The sequence below is a fragment of the Phoenix dactylifera genome, chromosome 14 (assembly GCF_009389715.1).
Source record: "Phoenix dactylifera cultivar Barhee BC4 chromosome 14, palm_55x_up_171113_PBpolish2nd_filt_p, whole genome shotgun sequence".
NCBI lineage: Eukaryota > Viridiplantae > Streptophyta > Magnoliopsida > Arecales > Arecaceae > Phoenix > Phoenix dactylifera.
In genome coordinates this window covers 21,876,477-21,895,604 of record NC_052405.1, presented here as the reverse complement: position 1 = coordinate 21,895,604, position 19,128 = coordinate 21,876,477, and the positions used below count along the sequence as shown (strand labels likewise).

General features: G+C 36.5%; 1 protein-coding gene across 1 annotated transcript; it reads right to left on the bottom strand.

Moving 5' to 3' along the window:
* Positions 1 to 312: 312 nt before the first annotated feature.
* LOC103721227 (inorganic phosphate transporter 2-1, chloroplastic) lies at positions 313 to 17,108 on the bottom strand. Its single transcript, XM_039133999.1, is given in 6 exon segments — positions 313 to 1,546; positions 1,692 to 1,883; positions 6,519 to 6,524; positions 9,719 to 9,835; positions 9,837 to 10,388; positions 17,046 to 17,108. Coding segments are annotated over 6 exon segments (1,749 nt in total). The 3' UTR covers positions 313 to 727.
* Between the last annotated feature and the right edge of the window lie 2,020 nt (positions 17,109 to 19,128).

Sequence of the window (19,128 nt, the reverse complement as noted above, 5' to 3'; positions counted from 1 at the left end):
ACTCTGAGGGGGAGTTTACTCCCTATCAATTTGAATGGGAGGGGAACCACTGGAAACCAAGCCAACGGTTCCATCCCTCTTTCAAATCTCCCTTATCTTCTTTGGGCCTAGTTGCGTCACCCCATCATGGGCAGGCATCCTAAAGCCCAATTTCCAACATGGTCGTTTCATTGGCTTACAAAACAAGAAGATGGAGAGAAGGGGAGAACATAGGAAGGAAAACAAGGTATCCGTTGGTTTAACGCCAGTTGGTGGGTTAGTAGGCAAATTTGTCACCATTTGTTTCAGACCAAGCCAAATTCTAGAACTTGATTAAGGCAATAATTTGTTAAACACTATCACACTCTTCCAAATCAGAATTATCCGGAGAACGAAATAAGAGGACACATGATGATAACCAATATATCTCTACATGAGTATCTGTCCACTGTAAAGAAAGATAAAAATTAACACCACATTGCAGAAGGAATGGAATGATATGAAAAAGAGCATACTTCTGCCACTGAAGAGCTGTTGTTGTTGCAGAACTGATACGACCACATGTTCTCTGATAATGAGCTACTCATCAGCTAGCGATAGACCTCCTTTGCTTCTTACCTTTTCCTCTAGTCTTGCTCTGATGTAAATGACACCATCTTTTCAATGAATTAACTCAATATGAGAAGAAATGATCATTTCTTTCCTTATCAATCAAATTAAACATAAAAAACTCACGTTGTCTCTGATTTCATATTGCATTAGCCAATAGCTTGGTTAAGATCAATGTGTAGAAAACAGATAAAACTGCACCAACTGGAATGGTGACCACCCAAGAAGCAACGATTTCACGCACAGTCTCTGTTCTTACGCTTTTGAGTCCCCGAGCAAAGCCTACGCCCATTACTGCACCAACAAGAGTATGGGTTGCAGAAATTGGTAGGCCAAGCTTCGAAGCCACGAGAACCACGGAGGCGGCTGCAAATTCAGCAGCAAATCCTCTAGTTGGGGTAAGCTCAGTTATTTTCTTCCCAATGGTTGCTATAACTCTATATCCCCACACCATAAGCCCTGCGACAATTCCAAATCCACCCCAAGCAAGAACATCAGTGGGAATGACTATTTCCGTGCCACTTGCACTACCATGGAGAATAGATATTGCAGCTGCCAATGGCCCAATTGCATTAGAGACATCATTGCCTCCATGGGCGAACGACATGAAACAAGCTGACAAGACCTGCATGTAACCAAAGACACCATATACAATCTCTAACTGAGCTCCTGTAGGGCCTGCAATATCAGACAGAAGTCCCATATTTCGAGAATGTGGCTTGTCAATTGGTGCTGGTTTTTCTGCTTCAGAAGTGAGGAGGTGGCCGAGCTGTTTTCGTATGACTCTGGTAACAACAACCGCACCAGCAGTCCCACAGGCTAAAGCCTGAGCTAGTGCAATTGGAAAGACCTTGCTAAGGGGAAAAGCAGCGAAGGAGATTCCTGTAACACCCAAAAATACAGCAATTGGTGCAGCAGCAGCTGCAGCCTGCCCTGGGTTCGGAGCACTGTACACAAACTAAAGAAAAACAAGGTAATAAAAACTAAAGAAAGTTTTAAGTAATATTTTCAGTAAATTGTGCATAAAGGTGATCGTCATTATGTTTTTGTAGATGGTCTAAGGCTTGTTGATGGTGTAACTCCTTATAGAAGTGAAAACATACCCTACGTATGCATTTGTAGACAACAAATGAGACCGCTGCTCCCATGATTGGAGAGATGACCCAAGATGAAGTTACCCTGGCCAATGAACTCCAGAAAACTGCCCCAATTCCTCCATAGACTAGTCCAAAGCCAACCATGGCTCCTACTATACAATGTGTAGTGGAAACAGGCCAGCCATAAAAAGAAGCTACCTGAATGAGGAAAACCAATTAATTAGTTTACAGATACAGATGATGACAAAAGTATAGGCATTGATTCGTGAATCTAGCATGGAACCATGAAAAGAATTAGTAAAATAAGGCTTGTTAGAAATTTTCATCATTACTTTCTAAAGCAGTTTAAACATAGTACAATCAAAGCAACACGAAATGGATATACATCTCTATAATTTTACTCCTATCAAATATTTATAAGTTCCCAGAGAGTTGCAGAAAATATAAACAGGGCTTAAGTTCTTGCCCTTCCAATCAAATTCAATGGATCAACTAGGAATTTATTTTTAGGTGTAAAATAATGAAAAAAGAATTGGTGGACATATCACATGAGGTTTAAAACCTTTGATTTCTGGTTAAGAATAAAAAGCCCGGATCTTCAGAAAAATCAATAAATTTCTAGAAACATATATTTATCAAGATGAACTATTAAGACCTTTTCTAGTTAAAGCTGGTATTTTGATGATCTTCAAACATCTGTTTATAATTTGTCACTCATAATTTTTTCATTTCTTAGATTTACAAACTGGCTAATTTGCATTTATTCCATATACTTCGCACTTACATTAGAATGGTATACAGTCACCAACCAGGTCTAATTACACAAATACCAGAATTAAATCCTTTGGTGATAAGCTTGTTTGCAGAAAAGCCTACCAGTTATTATGGTCTAGTCACTATGAAAAGTGAATTGTTGTAGAATACCCATATGTGGAAGTCGGTGACAAACTTGAGGGGACTTGGGCTTGATCACTTTGTTGAATACTTGTTATGTCAATGCAGCCTCTATGGTAAATCATCAGTATATTTAAAGTGTGATCCTCTCTTATTAAAATGTATGCATTACTTTATCTGCAGTCTCTGTGGCTAAGAGCAAGTCATTGCAAACACACAAGTAGCAGTGAAACTGCACAGGTGGAAGTGAGTTTTATTGTAGTCAGGTTGTAAGAGCTTGAAGTTAAGGATAGTGCCAATTAATCAAACATCCAAAAAAATCTCCAACAACTCAAGAATAATGTTAACCAGTTCTTGTAAGTTATAATGATTTCATGGAAGAGTAGTTAAAGACCTAAAGTACCAGAACCAAAATTTTACTCCTAGTACAAGATTTGGGCATAAAGTTATTTTTTGTCTTATTTCCGAAGATTTTTGAATCAGAGCCACTCTCAGGGTTTGGAGATAAAGCCTAGCTAGGATTACTGGATGGCAATTTGGGGCTTCCAAAATTCTTATAATCATTAGATAATTATATTGGCTTTTACTTTGCTTGTGTTCTCTATAGAAAATCATATATCAAGTCTTTATGAGGAATCAAATGTAGATAGCTGAATATTCTTTGATTTTTGGATGATTTCTTTTTGAAATTCCTTTTCTCTTCATCTATTATGCCTTTAGGTACTGTTCCCAGCTCTCAGAGAAGGATCTTTTCTTTCTCTCCCTTTTCCTTACTTTATTTCTGTATTTTTTTATTACCTGAGCATCAAGGCTATTACATTATTTGGTGTAAGAGTAGGACTGCAGTAACCAGGTAAAGCAAATCTATTATCTATAGTTCTCAGTTTGGGCTTGATCCTATTATTTTTCTACAAGTTTGTGCAATCGAGGAGCAGCTACTGTGAATATTCTTACTAGATAAACAATGGATTGAAGTTTTTTCTTTATCCTTTCTCTCTTCTTTTTTTTTCTTAGAGTTAAGGATTAAAGTAATTGTTCTTTTGAAGAAACAACGCATGAGGTATAATCCATCTTCAATGCACTATTGTCAGAATTAAACATGGTTCTTCTTCATGCTTTTCAACTATTTTTTTCTGCTCAGAAGCTAAAATCACATTCTTAAATATCCTATGATTGTCTTGGACATCTTGCATCTACAATTTACAGTGTACTTAATCCATCTTAGCAAGGAGGTTCAGATATCCTTATCTTTTCATTACCTTTTCACTTTTTGAGAAGATGTGGACTATCCATAAATTAATTTGATGACAAAATGAAATAAGTAGAGAACAAAAGATAGAACAAAATAGTGATTTAAAGAAAATAATTTCGTGCTCAGCTCTAGTTGGTGCTGTCAGAAATTGGTGGAAGAAATAAAAAGAAAATAGAGGGAAGTATGAAAGAGAAAAAGATGAATTAAAATGCTATGGGAAAGGCATGCTAATCAAAGTGTTGTCTTACAGAGTAAATTCCTCCATACCACAGACTCAGGTTGGCTACCAAAAATCCTATCTTTAGGATACAATGCACAATTGATAGGCTTAGCTTTGCACTAACCAATTGGCTTATTGAACCAATGATCTGGAGGATCATCAGGCTTGATATGAACCACTTTGGTCACTATAGGGAGGACTGGGCAAGGTCCAAAAGCAATATCCACCATATAGGGAAGCCGAATCATGTGCCAAACTTCCGAAGGCCATAACTTGGTCGTACAATATCATATTGATGTGATCTTCTTTTTTTTTCTAAAATTGAGTAACTTTTTCAGCTCTATGATATGGCACCTTTCTTAAGGATGCAGTCTATTAAGCGATTGGGACCAAATTCCTTATTTGTACCTCAAACGAGCAAATCAAAATGAAACTTTTCTTTTCAGAAAATACCTTGATTGGGTGTATCTTCCAATCTGGAAAGAATTAAGTCGAGTAGCTGAGGCAAACTCGATGTAGAAGTTGAGATCTACCTCTTGTTGTCTTGTTTGAGCTAGAAGAGAAATCTAATTCAAATTGTGCAAGGATGGACTTCACTTATATAAATAGAGGTTATGTATTCAGTTTGTTATTCATTAATGAAAGAAAAGGAGACCCAAACCCTTCTTCACCATATTTTCTACTTTTTCCTAATTTTTTTTGAGAGATTCGAGTGGAGTAGACTAAGGAACAAGCCTCGTTATACCGTACCGAACCAGATAGTACAAGGCATTCCGTACCAGTTCGGTACTAGTACATAGCATGGAGGGCCTTGTATCGTACTATATCAACACAGTGATAGTGTGACACCGATACAGGGCCTAGTACCAAGATTGTATACCTTGCTGAGAAAATTGCTTCTTTCTCCTTGATTGGATCAACTGAAAAGCTTAACCAGAATATATAAACTAAAAAAAAAGGAAAGAGAATAAAACTTGGAAACAAAATATTTAAAGATTCATAAACACAAGAGAAGACAAGTGAGAGATCTTCAATAGCATATCACACCTTCAAAAGCATCTTACTTTCTATAAGCCTCCAGGATGTGAGGATAAGGTCACCCACTTTTAGCATGAAAGCGAAATGGCATTGAGTGAAGAGGCTTTTCCATATCATGATAAAAGGGAGGGTAATATTTTCTACAATATTCAGACTCAAAGTTTCACAAAATATACATTTTGATTCGTGTCCTATCTATGATGCTTATCAGCATAAAAATCTTTATGATGCATGTTAAACTATCATTGTAATGATTCAACTCTTCGCAAAGATATGCCCATCATAGTTGATAAGGTTGACGAGCTTGATGAAAATGATATCCAAGCCTTAATTCCAATGTTTTTTAAGAGTACTGAATGAAGAGTTGGCTCTTAATCAAGATGGTCAGTCACATAGACATCTGCGAAAATAAATCTAAGATTGATCACATGTGAATTTACAATTTGATTCCTTAAAGATTCTGATCAAAAAGAGACAGCATATTTAGTAGATGGTCTTGCTTTCCCTTTACTTATTCAAAGAATATTAAGATCCTTATTCGTGAAGAAAGGAATTGTGATCATTGTGTGTGATTACTCAACTTTTGTTTGAACCAAGAAAAATTATATAGAAGGGAAGATGCAAAAAGAAAAGATTGAGGACAACACAATGAAAGACATTTATAGGCTTATACATAAAGCTTCAAACTCGAGGACGAGTTGCCATGCAATGATGCAGCTGAGCCAATCAAGTCGAGTCAGCATATTTTAAATCAGCCATGTTGGAGTAGCCTATAGTTTATTCAAAGTCAAAGTCTAATCAAGTATTTATTGGTTATTAAATGTTGCTAGTTATAGGCTTTACTTGTGTGCTCATACATGCAGATGTCTTTTAAAGTTTATAGGTTTTATTAAATACAATTCATGCATAGCTTCTTTTAGAGTTGATAGAAGTATTTATTCTATTTGTCCGTTATAGAGTTGTCAACATTAATGCATTATCATATGTAAGTTCATCATGTATCTATAATACCATGTATGTAATAGAGAATGGATGTATAGTGAAGAATTTGATAATTTGATTGAGAATTTAGCCTTTGCTTTGGAGTTCACCGTGTTTGTTATTTGCTCTTATGCCCTTGGTAGATTCCCTCATGGGAGAAGTGTGTTTATCTAGTTCCACTTGTGCTACCTCCTTACATTTTAATAGAAGAATTTATTCTATTTGTCCTTTAGAGATTTGTTAGCATTAATGGATTAGGATATGTAAGTTCATCATGCATCTATATAACCACGTATGTAACAGTGAAAGGATGTATGGTGAAGAATTTTTGATATTTTGAGCGAGAATTTAGCCTTTGCCTTGGAGTTCATCTTGTTTGTCTTTTGCTCTTACTCCCTTGGTGGATTCCTTGTGGGAGAAGTGTGTTCCACTTGTGCTACCTCCTTACCTTTAACTCGGCATTCCCCCTGGTTCGAGTGTCAGCTAGATTCAAACAAATTGAACAAGCACAAATTGGAGATTGTAACAGGTAATAATATTATAAAGTTGGAGATTGTAAGCCAAAATTAATCATAATAATCATCAAAACTAATCTAATATAGCTGCAGGTTATCAAAAACCTAAAATATGGAATTTGCAATAAGGTGGATGTGACGTGATTAAGAAAATTGATGTTCCTAACTAGCCAAGATACTATGCCTAGTTTGAATAAACTAAAAGATAAGAGAAACAAAAGAAGTACACTAGTTCAAATAAAATTGTAGAGGAAAACAAAAATCACCATAAAGTAAGGCTTGAAAAGCATGTAAAAGTAAAAAGGTATAGCAGAAGGCAAGAGATCCAAATTAGAATGGTTCGGACAAGTAAACAGTTCTAAGAGGTGCAGTTTTGTAATATAAAACTCTAGATGAAAATGAAATATAGAAGGAAGAGACAAAAGAAAATGTTCAGCAATTTTTTGAGCAAAACAACCAAAAGAAAAGAAAAAGGAGGACTTGGACTGAGTTTTAGGAAGATTTGGATTTTTAATTGATTGAAATAGATTGCAACAAGGAGTAAAAACAATAAAACAAGACTTAGACAGCCTTTCCACATTCCTGACTTTAAGGTTCTTAAAGAAGGAAAGACAAGAAATTTGTTAAAATTCTCATGCTGTTCACTAGTTTGGAAACATCAGATTTAGGAGAAGTTTGGTGATCATATGGCATGAATATGATCCTTGATGAACACAACAACGCCATATTGATTGGTAGATTATGGAATGGTTTAGTTGACCCACCTTTGATATCTAGCTTGCCTCAAGTGACAGTTGATGCTGAAATCAGATGAAACTGTAAACAGATTGTCAAGATTGTCAAATATGATGTTGGAAAACGGCAGGTAGAGATTATTCATGAATCTCCTTAAGTCAAGAATTTATCACAAAGATCAGGATGCAAATCCATTGATTTGCCTTTTTTTTTCTTTTTTTTATGTCGAAGTGCAAATTGCTTTGTATCATGTAAAGTAGTAATCTTTTAAATCTAGCAATGAGGGCATAACCCAAGTTATATACCAACCATAAGCTCTAGCTCCTTGCATTTAACACTCTCATATAAGACAAGTATTATGTACAAAAACATATTCACCAAATAAATACCAACAGTAAATGCAAAAAATGAAATTCATATTTCTAAGTTTTTCTTGACAAAGAGTAGTGGTTTACAAAGAATTTATAGTTTCTTTACAAGAACAAAACTTACGAAATTGTTATTTATAGTATCAATATGATAATATGTGATGAGAAAATCTATCAAGTACAAGTTGTGTATGCATGATTCTGCTAGCCAGTATAAGCAAAGGTTTTATGTTATATAAAATAGAAGAAGGAAGTCATTATAGAGTATGGATAGTGCAGCATAACATTTATTTGTTCAACATCAAAAAACTCTTATAAGAAATGATCCACATCATGGTTTCTTTAATAATCTACATGATGGTTTTAGAAGAATTTAGTGAATATCCATAACACCTGAAATATATCTGTAAGAAAAAAATCAAGAATGAACATCTGACGATGCATGCTGTGGCTTTCACTTGTTGAACATTCTTCTTATTACATAGAATAAATTGCTTTATGAAAGTTTACAAGTGCTTTTCAAGTTTGATGTTAGATAACAAAACAAAATTTCAACATTCATGATGCGGAGAATGAGAATTATTCTACTTGTCCGCCACAAGCTACTGCACTTGAAAGGACTTTTATTAAGAATTTAGAGTAATATGCGCCATTTATTAATTGTTTAACACTACAATTTGTCATACGATCTCAACTTCAACTTCAATCATTAATGTTCAAAATTGAAAATGTCCCGGTCCTGTGCTTGGCTATGTCAAGCAAACCATAGAACTAGACAAGCTTAAGATTAATTAAACATGCTTAATTAGATTAATTAGATCAGTTTAAGAATTGAATATCCAGTAACTGTATTTTAGCCTTTTATTTGTATAACGTTATTTATCTGCAGAGGAAATAGTAGAACTTGGAAACTATACAAAAATATGAAAAGAAAAAAAAAAACAAATTCCAAGTAAAGTCATGCATCTTGATCTCTCATCACCTCTAAGAATCCAATGCTTAATTTCAAAGATAGAGTGCATTGACACAGTACAAGTTGACTAAACTCCTCTGAAACAAAATTTCTCATTCACAATGGTGAGGAAGAATTCACCAAGGAATTAAACTTGATTACAAAGGAAACATCAAAATGAATAAATTTTAAGCAAAATAAGATGGATATAATCAGTAAAATATGATGGTTGAATGATTACAATTAACATTTTCTAGATTCGATAATATACCTAGAACAAACTTGAATACAGTTATTGCATAGAATAAGGGGTATTGTACTCTATGCCTCTCCAACTCCATACTGCAATTAAGAATGTCAGAAAATTTAATGAAAAATATGCTCTGCATCCTTGGAATTTAAATCAAATTAAAGAGAGGGCCTTGTTTAAGGGTATATATCTTCCTGGAAGAGTGAAGAAAAGTTTGTTCCAGAGTGAAGAAAAGTTTGAGGCATGTAGATCACATTAAGTTAAACTGGTCTCACATGCGTTGCTAAGTTATACTACTATCCATAACAGTCTTTCTTTTCCATCAAAACTTCAGAACATACAAACCATTGACAGAGCTAATTGAATTCACATACTACATGCATTAGCTGATAATTAGGCTTCTTGTAAGAAATTTCTGCCATTCAATCCTCTAAAACAACAAAACTTTAGTCCATACGGATTCTTGATAGGACTGGTATCCAAGCTACATAATATATCAGATTTATGCAAGATTACAAATAAATATCTGACAAACATAATTGAAGCTAAGCACCAAAAGGTTTTTGAAACAGATATTATGGTTGAATTCCCCTTGTTTCTAATGGCAACCCCTGAGTCATCCAGTTCTCAGCTACCCCATTATAAAACTAAAAACAATAAGCCGCTCCTCACATCACATTGCTAGTGGTTTTAACAAGTAGACATTAGGACAATCATCTATGTGGCATGATCAAAAGAGCAACAGCAAGATGAACATGAGCCTATACTTCAAAAACTCCAAATTTAGGAATGCTAGGAGACTGTATGTGAAGGAATTAGACCTGCAACCCAGGTACCAGCTGCTGCAAGAGAAGAGAGCAACCCGGCAAAGAGCATGGAATCCTTTCCCTGGAACACCGAAGCGACCAGAATTCCCTTCTGCATCGTGCTGGTGACATGGGTCCCCCATGAGGAAGGCCCCCGAGAACTCGAGCACGGCGGCGATCAGCACAGCCTGCCGCAGCGTGAGCGCCCCCGATCCCACCGACGTCCCCATGGCATTGGCGACGTCATTAGCTCCAATGTTCCAGGCCATGTAGAACCCCAAGAGGAGCGTCACGTACGACAGCGCCTTCGTCTTCAGGCCCGCCCCCTGCGCCAGGGACCGCATGGCGAGGGGCAAGGCAAGCGCGGCGAAGACGATGAGGATGCAGACGGCGGAGGCCGTCCGGGACGAGATGTGGAAGGCCTTGGCCATCTCGGGCAGCTCCAGCTCCCCTGCTTGCGACTTCTCCTCTGATTGGGCACCGGCGTCGGCCTTCGGCTCGTCATCGGCGCTGGCGAACGAGGAAAGAGTGGCTGAAGGAAGGTGGAGGCGATGGAAGAGAGGTTTTGGAGGGTTGATTTTATTGAGCGGAGTTAAAGGGAAGGTGTTCTTATAGGAAAGAAGAGGAGAGGAGTGAGTTGGGAGGTGGGAGAAGTGGGTTGTGAAGCCGGAAAGCAGCAGCAGCAGCAGCTCCTACTCTAGTGTATCTTGCCAGGGAGAAGTAGGGAGAGGAGGGCACCATGACGCCGGTAGGAGGGAGGGAGGGAGGGAGAGTGGAGGGGAGGAGAGGTTGTGGCTTTGGTTATGGTGGGAAAGTAGTTGGCCATGGGAGCCGGAAGAGATTGTGGGCTTGACGACTTTGGTTTGTTGTTTGGTGGCGAGTGGATTCGACGTTGCGACCGAGAATGAGTGGTGAGAGAGTGTTTGTACCAGATTCCCCTCCTAATCTACTGCTCTCCGACAAGTTTATAACTGGAGTAACGGCTAGATTTTTTTCGCTTTTCTTTTTTTGGTAAAACGGCTAGATTTTTTTCGTTTTTATTTTTTTGGCCTAATTTGCTTTGGGGAGAGAGACCAGAAATATGAGTTGGTCGCAGGGCCGAAACAATTTACGGGTCTCACGTTTAAGGCACTGGATTGTGATGAAAACCGTATGGATAGGGTTCGGTTGTATCCTTCGCACTAAAGAATTTCATGACATCAACCGTTGAATCATATCTTACACTGGTCCAAAAGCACTTTGTGCTCTCTTTTATGGATCTTATAACGGCTATCCCAACGGCGCACATCGCGAAAAGAAGATTAATCATTTTTTTGCCTGATAGATGCAATCTGAACCTACATGGATAGATGGCTGTAGAGGGACATAAGGATAAGTTACCGATGCATTGAGGTGCCACTAGGAAATTTGGGTTCACTATTCGGCTCCCGACCAAATTGGATAGAAACAATTCGAACCATTTGATACAAATCAATACTGAATGGTATGTAGACTAGCACTTGTGTCTGCTAATTGGTACCAAACAAGATTGGTGCCGAACAAGATACTTCTATAAGATTGGTCTAAAAATTATATAGGACTCAAGCCTTTTGGCCCTTCTGTATTTCTAAGAGCCTATCAAACCTAATCCAGATCCTAACTTTTAGACTGCAGGAAAAGAAAAGAAAACTCTACACATAATTAATGCTTAAATAGACGGTCAAATTCATGAATTCTATAATAATTTTCAATCAATACTGTAGAAAGGCACTAAGTGGGAAGCATAGGAGTTCTATTTTTTCCAAATCCACTGAAAATTGCCATGTATTAAGATAAAACATCATTCCTTCCTCCTTAATTATTTTTTTAAAGGAAGATTGAAAATTAAAAAGAAATGAGGGAAATTTCCCCTTAACATGATCTCATGATACAAACTATAGCATTGATCTAATATTTGTTCTTGAAATATTTTTATTTTTAGATTGAATCAATAATTAAAAACAGAGAATTCATAATAATAATTATAATCATCCCGTCTTTTTCCAACTATTTCTTGTCAATTTATGAATTCTTATTCGTCAAGTACTCGTACCTATGGATGATCATAATTCTAATGTTGTTCTAAGTTTTATTATATCTTTTCCTACGATCTTCCTCCATATTAATTTAGATTTTTTTTTTACAAACTTTTAATACAAAATAAAGTACCTTACAAAAGATCATCAGATCTATAGTGTATATGCCCATACCATCTCAATTAATTTTCTATTATTTTATCTTTATTCTCATTTTTGATATACTAAATTTGTTTTATGTACTTTTTCTATACTCAGCATTGAAACATCATACAATAACACTAGCTTTACTCTTACTTTATATATTTTTCTTTAAGTCTCTAAAGTATATACCTATTATATAATATTTTAGATGCATCTCTCTATTTTACCCAGCTAGCTCTAATTCTATTATAGGACTTCATCTATCTCCATATTATTTTACATAAAAATAAAATATTTAAAAAAGATCAAAAATGAAAAAAAAGACCGAAAAAATAGCAAAGTCAATGTCTAGATATGAAAGTCAATCCTCCTCAGCTTGAAAATATGGCTCCTGATAAATGTGCTAGGATGGCTTGGTAGCTTTCTTCTCCTTTGAATAGCCTCAACATGAGAGTAGTCCTTTGAACATTCAAGGCGTTCCCCTGTACATGACATAATGGTCCATGTCCCCTGTACATGACATTATGGCTCAAAGCAGCTACAGTCATTCGAAGTAGAAGATGGCACAAATTCAATGGTAGAAAATCAAAACATGCTTGTCTTCACTGTCCTTTTCCCTCAAGAAAATTAATCAGGCACGCGTGGCTTTCGGTCGCAACCCATGCCACTTCATAGCGGGTTCATAATTTTGACAGTTTTAAGGCGCCTAGCTGTCAAACAATTCTTGTGAAACCCAAGCTTTCGCTGCTATCACTGTCTGCAAAAATATTAATCAGTTTGTTGTTGCAGTATAGTTCCTCTTGCAATATCGATGCTTCTTCTTTAGGGATAGGGAGCATTAGTTTGAGGACAAAAAAGAATAATCAAGCCTTATCTTCATCAAAGACAATTATAGTTCTTGTTCATCCTCCAGCTCTAGCTCTTTCTCATTTACTTCAAGATTAGCGATCGCCAAGGTCTTCTTAGGGCACATGGACAGTGTGTATCATTTTTTTTGTTCACGTTATGATCCGATAAGTTATTTTTATTGAAACTACCTATATTTTTTTATTTTTTTCAAATTTTCCATATATTGTGTCTCAACATTATATATATATATATATATATATATGATGAATAAAAATCTTTAGAAAATTGAAAATATAAAATTCATGAAACTTGGAAGACTCTATTGTTCCTTTCACAGTTTCCAGCAGAAAATAACTAGCTGGAAATCAATGGCTGTTGTTTGCATAGTTCTTCGAGAGAGATTGCCTCCAATCACACCAAAGGTTATGGCTGGAAGGCAGGCGATGGTGCTTACATGCAGCAAAATATATTTCCCTAGATCGTCGATGACAATTGGCAGGAGACTAATATAAGATCAACTGATTCCGGCTGAGTTTCCACATAACAGACATGCATACGGGCCTGGTATCCTTTCTTTTTTCTTTTCCATTTTTTTTGTCTAAGGCGGGCCTTGTATCATGTTCTTTGCTAAATCGTCTATGAGTGAGGATCTTGTTGTGGCAACATAGCAAGCTAAAAAATTTTGGCCTTTCACGCATCGGAAGTTTCCATATTATCAATGCAATTTTAATCCTCCATGCTGAGGAAATAGTGGAAATTAATTCCCTATCCTCCTAATGACTATGTATAACAAAAAATCCTTATTGGCCAGAATTGCCCATTTTCGGTCTACAAATACTCCTAATCCTAATTCCTGATCCCCTATTAGTGATTTCCATATATTAAAATTCCAAAGATGCCCCCACGACCCAACCAAAATGGCTGAAATTCGGATTGGCCGAGATTTCGAAATCCCTGGCTGATTGCGATTCAAAAAATTTCCGATCCAATAGCAGTTTTTATGAAAACTTATTTCGACAATTGAATTCGCTTCTGATGTATTCTTCCCCAAGTTGAAATGTGGATTGCCAGATCCCCGATATCATGGCCGATTGCGATTCAAAGAACAGAATTAATGGTCAATAGCGGTTTTTATGGAAACTTACTTCAACAATTGAAGTGGGCAAATTCTGTTCTTCTCTGTTTGCCAAATCTTTTCTTTTTCATTTAGTTGTATCTCTCTACAAAATATTAACTAAAAACAATCTCAATTCTTAGTCTATTAATATGTAAAAAAGATCCATAAAAATAATCCTCCCTACTCTAGGTCATCATTTTCTTCATAGCAATTGTTGAAATAGCATTTTGCCAGTATCTCTTCATCCCTTCCTCATTTTTCAGTTGTCATAGCTTCATAGAACACAGATAACCCCAGTTTCATGGCCATTGGTTGTTATAGTAGTGAAGCTCATATTATTTCCATATCTGAGGACACAAGTCTCGATCGAATTTGCAACGAAATAGTGGAAACATAGAGAATCTATCTGGCTACAATGGTTGAAGTAAAATTTATGTTCCCGAACAAGTTCAGATGTTTGTTACACTTATGAGTGATAAAGATGTTCAAAATATACAGCAAATACACGTCAACCTTAAATATGCTGGTGATCGAAACAGTTGTTAGTCATTCTCTATGCTTGACCGAAGCTATTGATATGGTAATCGATATGAGGTAATGCACAAGATATTTGTATTCCTTTTTGTTATGGTATTCTTAGTCTTAATTAGTGTTGTATTGCATATATAACTTCTTAGTTTATGCAACTTAAGCGCAAAATTAATAGTCAATGTGCTGAATTTTTCTATAAATTATTGTAGGGATACTGGCCCATCCTAGAATGTTGAGTGTAGATGGAGCTGCAAAAATGATTCAAATAGTAGCTCCTCACATTTTACCTTTTTGACATATCAAGTAATTTCGGTCGAGTTGTTGAAGAAATGAGAGCCGCAATTGAAGAGGAACTTAGTCAAAGAAATTTTTTGGATGATTGAAAAATCTCTATAGAGGATCTTGGTTAGGAGTTCAAGAATATAGAAACTCTTTGTGACATAATTCGCAACTTCTACATCGCAAATTGTATAGATTTTTTGTTTGTAAAGAATGATCGTCAACGAGTGACCGTAGAAATGTGCATATGAAGAATGTGAATGGCATATTCATGCCTCTAGACTTGGGAATCATGAAAGGTTTTCAATTAAAAAATTAAATAGTAAACATACATGCAGAGGAGGGTTGAAAGTTCGGTCTCATCCTAAAGCTACGAAACATTGGGGTTTCGAGCATTGTTAAAGAAAAACTTCAAGATTATGTCCGTTATATAAGTCGAGGTGATATCGTAAAGGATATTTCATTGAGAATATAGTGTTAAATTGCCATATCATCTAGCTTGGCATATAAAGGAGGTAGCTATAAAGGAGCTTTATGGTCATAGATCACTATCTATGACTGGATACGCTGGTATTGTGATGCCATTCTTTAGACCAACCCTGGTAGCATAGCGGAGTATGAAACAAGTCAAGGTCGATCCACACGCCTATTTATTTCATTTCATGCTTCAATAATGAGTTTCATAAAAGGATGGAGACCGCTAATTTTTATGGATGGAATATTTATAAAGTATAAGGGACGAAGGGTGTACTACTTGGCGCGACTTCCAAGATGCTAATGATGATAAGTTTTCCAGAGCTTGTGCTGTGGTCGATACAAAGTCTGATGACAATTAGGAATGATTTTGTCGAATTTTGGAAAAAAGCAATTCATACTTGCAGTAACTATCATAGTCGGCAGTTCATGATTTATGACAGATAGACATCAAAAAGTTATTAAATCAGTGCCAAAGTACATTTCTAGTAGTTACCACTTATATTGTATTCGTCACGTGAAAGACAACTTCAAGAATCAGGTTTGCCAACATCATTTTTTGAAATTTCAACCTAGAAGTTTAATAACTAATTTTTTGACGGCCCTAGAAATGCTTTTGGATAATTATCAATGCAGGTGCTGTCCATTATCGTGCAACTAAGAGAAAGAGGATGCTTGATTTACTAAATGCTACTGCCCATACTCAAGGTTGAATGTTTTCCAGAAGCTAATTAGCAAGCTTACATCAGAAGCCCTAGGGACAAGAACCTGTCTCCTGGCATGCTAACCTAGAGCACTGGGCAAATGCAGTATTTTTATGTCTGTGTTGGGGTATTATTGGCATCTAACATGATAGAATATTTTAATAGTTGGATCATGGAGGCCTTGGCATCTGCCCGTGCCTCAAATGGTTGACCACATCATGCTTCAAATAATGCAATTGATGCATTAACGACGTAATCGAGCTTACAGTATTCAAACCCATCTATGTTTCGATCCTGAGAAAGTCTTGCATAAAAATGCAGAAGATAGGCGGAGATTATCTGTATTTACGTCAAACATAATGATATATGATGTAAAGGATACAAACTACTCCTGGCAAAGTTGACCTCCAGAAATTGCACCTACTCTTGTGGCGAGTGGCAAATCTTCCGTATGCCATATAAGCATTAATGTGCATACATTTTGAAGGTCGATAGATCGTTGTACCACTTCACTGATAATTTATTTCCAAGCTGAATTGTACAAAAAACAACATATGCCGAAGCTATTAATCCAATTACTAATATCGAGGAGCCCTAGAGTGCTTCAGATGAGATTCATATTTTATCCTTTGTTACAAAGACACGTCTAGACAGGCCTAAAAATAAAAGAAGACCTTCGCAAGTAGAGTCATACGTCATATGAAATGAGGACGATGCCCGAAGCTTGGCGACAACAGAAGAACTTATAATGAGGCCGTCGACTAAATAATATAGAAATTATTTATAATATATGAAGATCTGAAATCCATCTTTTAATTTTCTCCTAGTCATGTGCTTCGCATTATAAGTTCAAGATGGAGCAAGCCACGACCATCCATACCTTCACGGATCATAAATCTGTTTGTTGTGGATGTGCTGTCTACAGATGTTCTTGTCTTATATCGCTGGACTGTGCTTAAAAAAATTGCATTGGCTTTGTAAAAATCTCTCTAGCTAGGTGATCAAATTAGTTAAACAATTACTAAATTTTCAGATGAGAATTACATAGATTTTGTCCATAATATGTTATGCTAACTCACATCTCAACAAGTACACATTTTAAGTTTCTGTTTACCATGTACTTGTAAGTACATTGATGTTATTGAAGTAAATATGGAGTTAACTATTCCACTAGCATGCTCGAATATTTTGTGGTACCAGTCTGATATTGAAAAGTTTATCAGACTTTATATTCAAATGTGATGCGTTCTCGTCGTCCATGTTCGAATTTAGCTTAGTACCACGGTTAAGTAAGCTTAGAATATAGTTAATATAACCTGGCACCAGTTAAGTCAATCTGGTACATAGTTAAGTCAACTTGAAGTACAGTTAATATAACCTGATACACAGTTAAGTCATCCTGGCACACAGTTAAATCACCCTGGCATAATTAATATAGTCTAGCATACAGTTAAGTCATCTTGGCACACAGTTAAGTAAACATAACACACAGTTAAACGAGGTTTGAAGATAATTAATATCCCCAATCACTCGCCAATCATCTCTATATTTTCGACTTATAATATTTTTTCCAGGATGGTTAATTAAATGAAAAAATAAAAATAAAAAAGCTAAAATTTACAAAGAATAGAGTGATCAATGTCCAGAAAATTAGGTTCCCCTTCATGCTAACAGTTCAAGTTGTTTTTGATTCCTTCGAAAATACCTATTTTTCTTTCAATGGTGGCTCCGTGACGCATGCCACCACAAGTCAGCCCAACCCCCAAAAAGCACAATCGCACCCCACCCTTACTAAGGCATGCGGTAACCACCATAATGATAATTTTCGATCTTCACCCACTGTACTTGTTTCAAAGAGCAATTGCTAAAACCAAAAATAATGCTAATACAAACATTCTTCAATATCCTGAAAATTCTATCAACAGTGGCATGCATCCTGACCACAATTGCACAGACCCTAACCTTGATTCTTGGAGAATATTTGTAAGTTGTGCAAACTAGCCAGCTTCTGCAAAGCATGGCCTACAGCTACCTGAAATTTCGTGGCCAAGTCTAGACAATGTCAGATCCAAGTTATAGAGATGGCTTCTTTCATGCTTTGACTTGTAGCAGCCAAGCTGGCTACAATATTTGGTCAAGATCACATCTAATAGCGGATTAGCTTGTTTAGTTAATTGGAGATCGGCCTGTGAAATCAAGGAGAGGTAATGCATCCCGTTTCCGAGCATCTGAACACTATATGACACTTCTGACTCGCTGCTATGCTTTAGACATGTTGATATCTTGTTAAACAGAGTCTTCGGCTGCGATTATTCCTAATGCCGCCATAGACTTAAACTCCGTTTGGGAGAGCTGTTGCCAGTAGAGTTTTTGAAAATAGAGTTTTGAGAAGTAGAAATTTTATAAAAAGTTGTTTGTTATTTGATAACTATATTTCTAAAGTACACTTTAACATGTGTTTGGTAAACAAATTGAAAAAGTACTTTTGGTATGACAAAATGACCACATAAAAGACACTGCATAGTATTATACAACAGAGCATAATAAAATATATTATATATTAATAAAAATATATGATATAGTATAACATTACTATAATGTAATATATATTATTATAATAGAGTAATATAATATTGTATACTATAGCATAATAATTCAATATAATATTAAATTACTTAACATAACATATCAATGTATTATGATATAATGTAATATAATATTATATTAATAGTATAATACAATAACAAAGGTATAAAATATTATAATTATTAGCGTAAATTAATTTTTTAAATATATTATAATATTAAATTATTTAATATAATATATTAATGTATTGTAATATAATGTGTTATGGGGGAATTGAGCCGCCATGCCCCACGTGATCGGCACGCGTATCCAGGAAAGCTACAGCTGCCCTATGATCCAGCACTCCGACCCCGAGTCGGACTCCTCGGCTCCGCAGCCCGACCCCGGGTCGGCTGCCCTATGATCCAGCACTCCGACCCCGAGTCGGACCTCCTCGGCTTCGCAGCCCGACCCGGGTCGGCTGCCCTATGATCCAGCATTCCGACCCCGAGTCGGAGATCTTTTGATAACGACAGGCTATTCTCCAGAGGCACGCCGCGGCCTCCTGCTCCACTACTCCCTGCAACGGCTGTACCCGATGCTGCCCACGATCTCCTGTATCAACCGTACAAAGCGGAGCTCCACTACGCCCTGCCATGACCGTACCCAGCGCTGCTCCACGACGCCCCGTAACGGCCATGTCAGTGGCCATTCT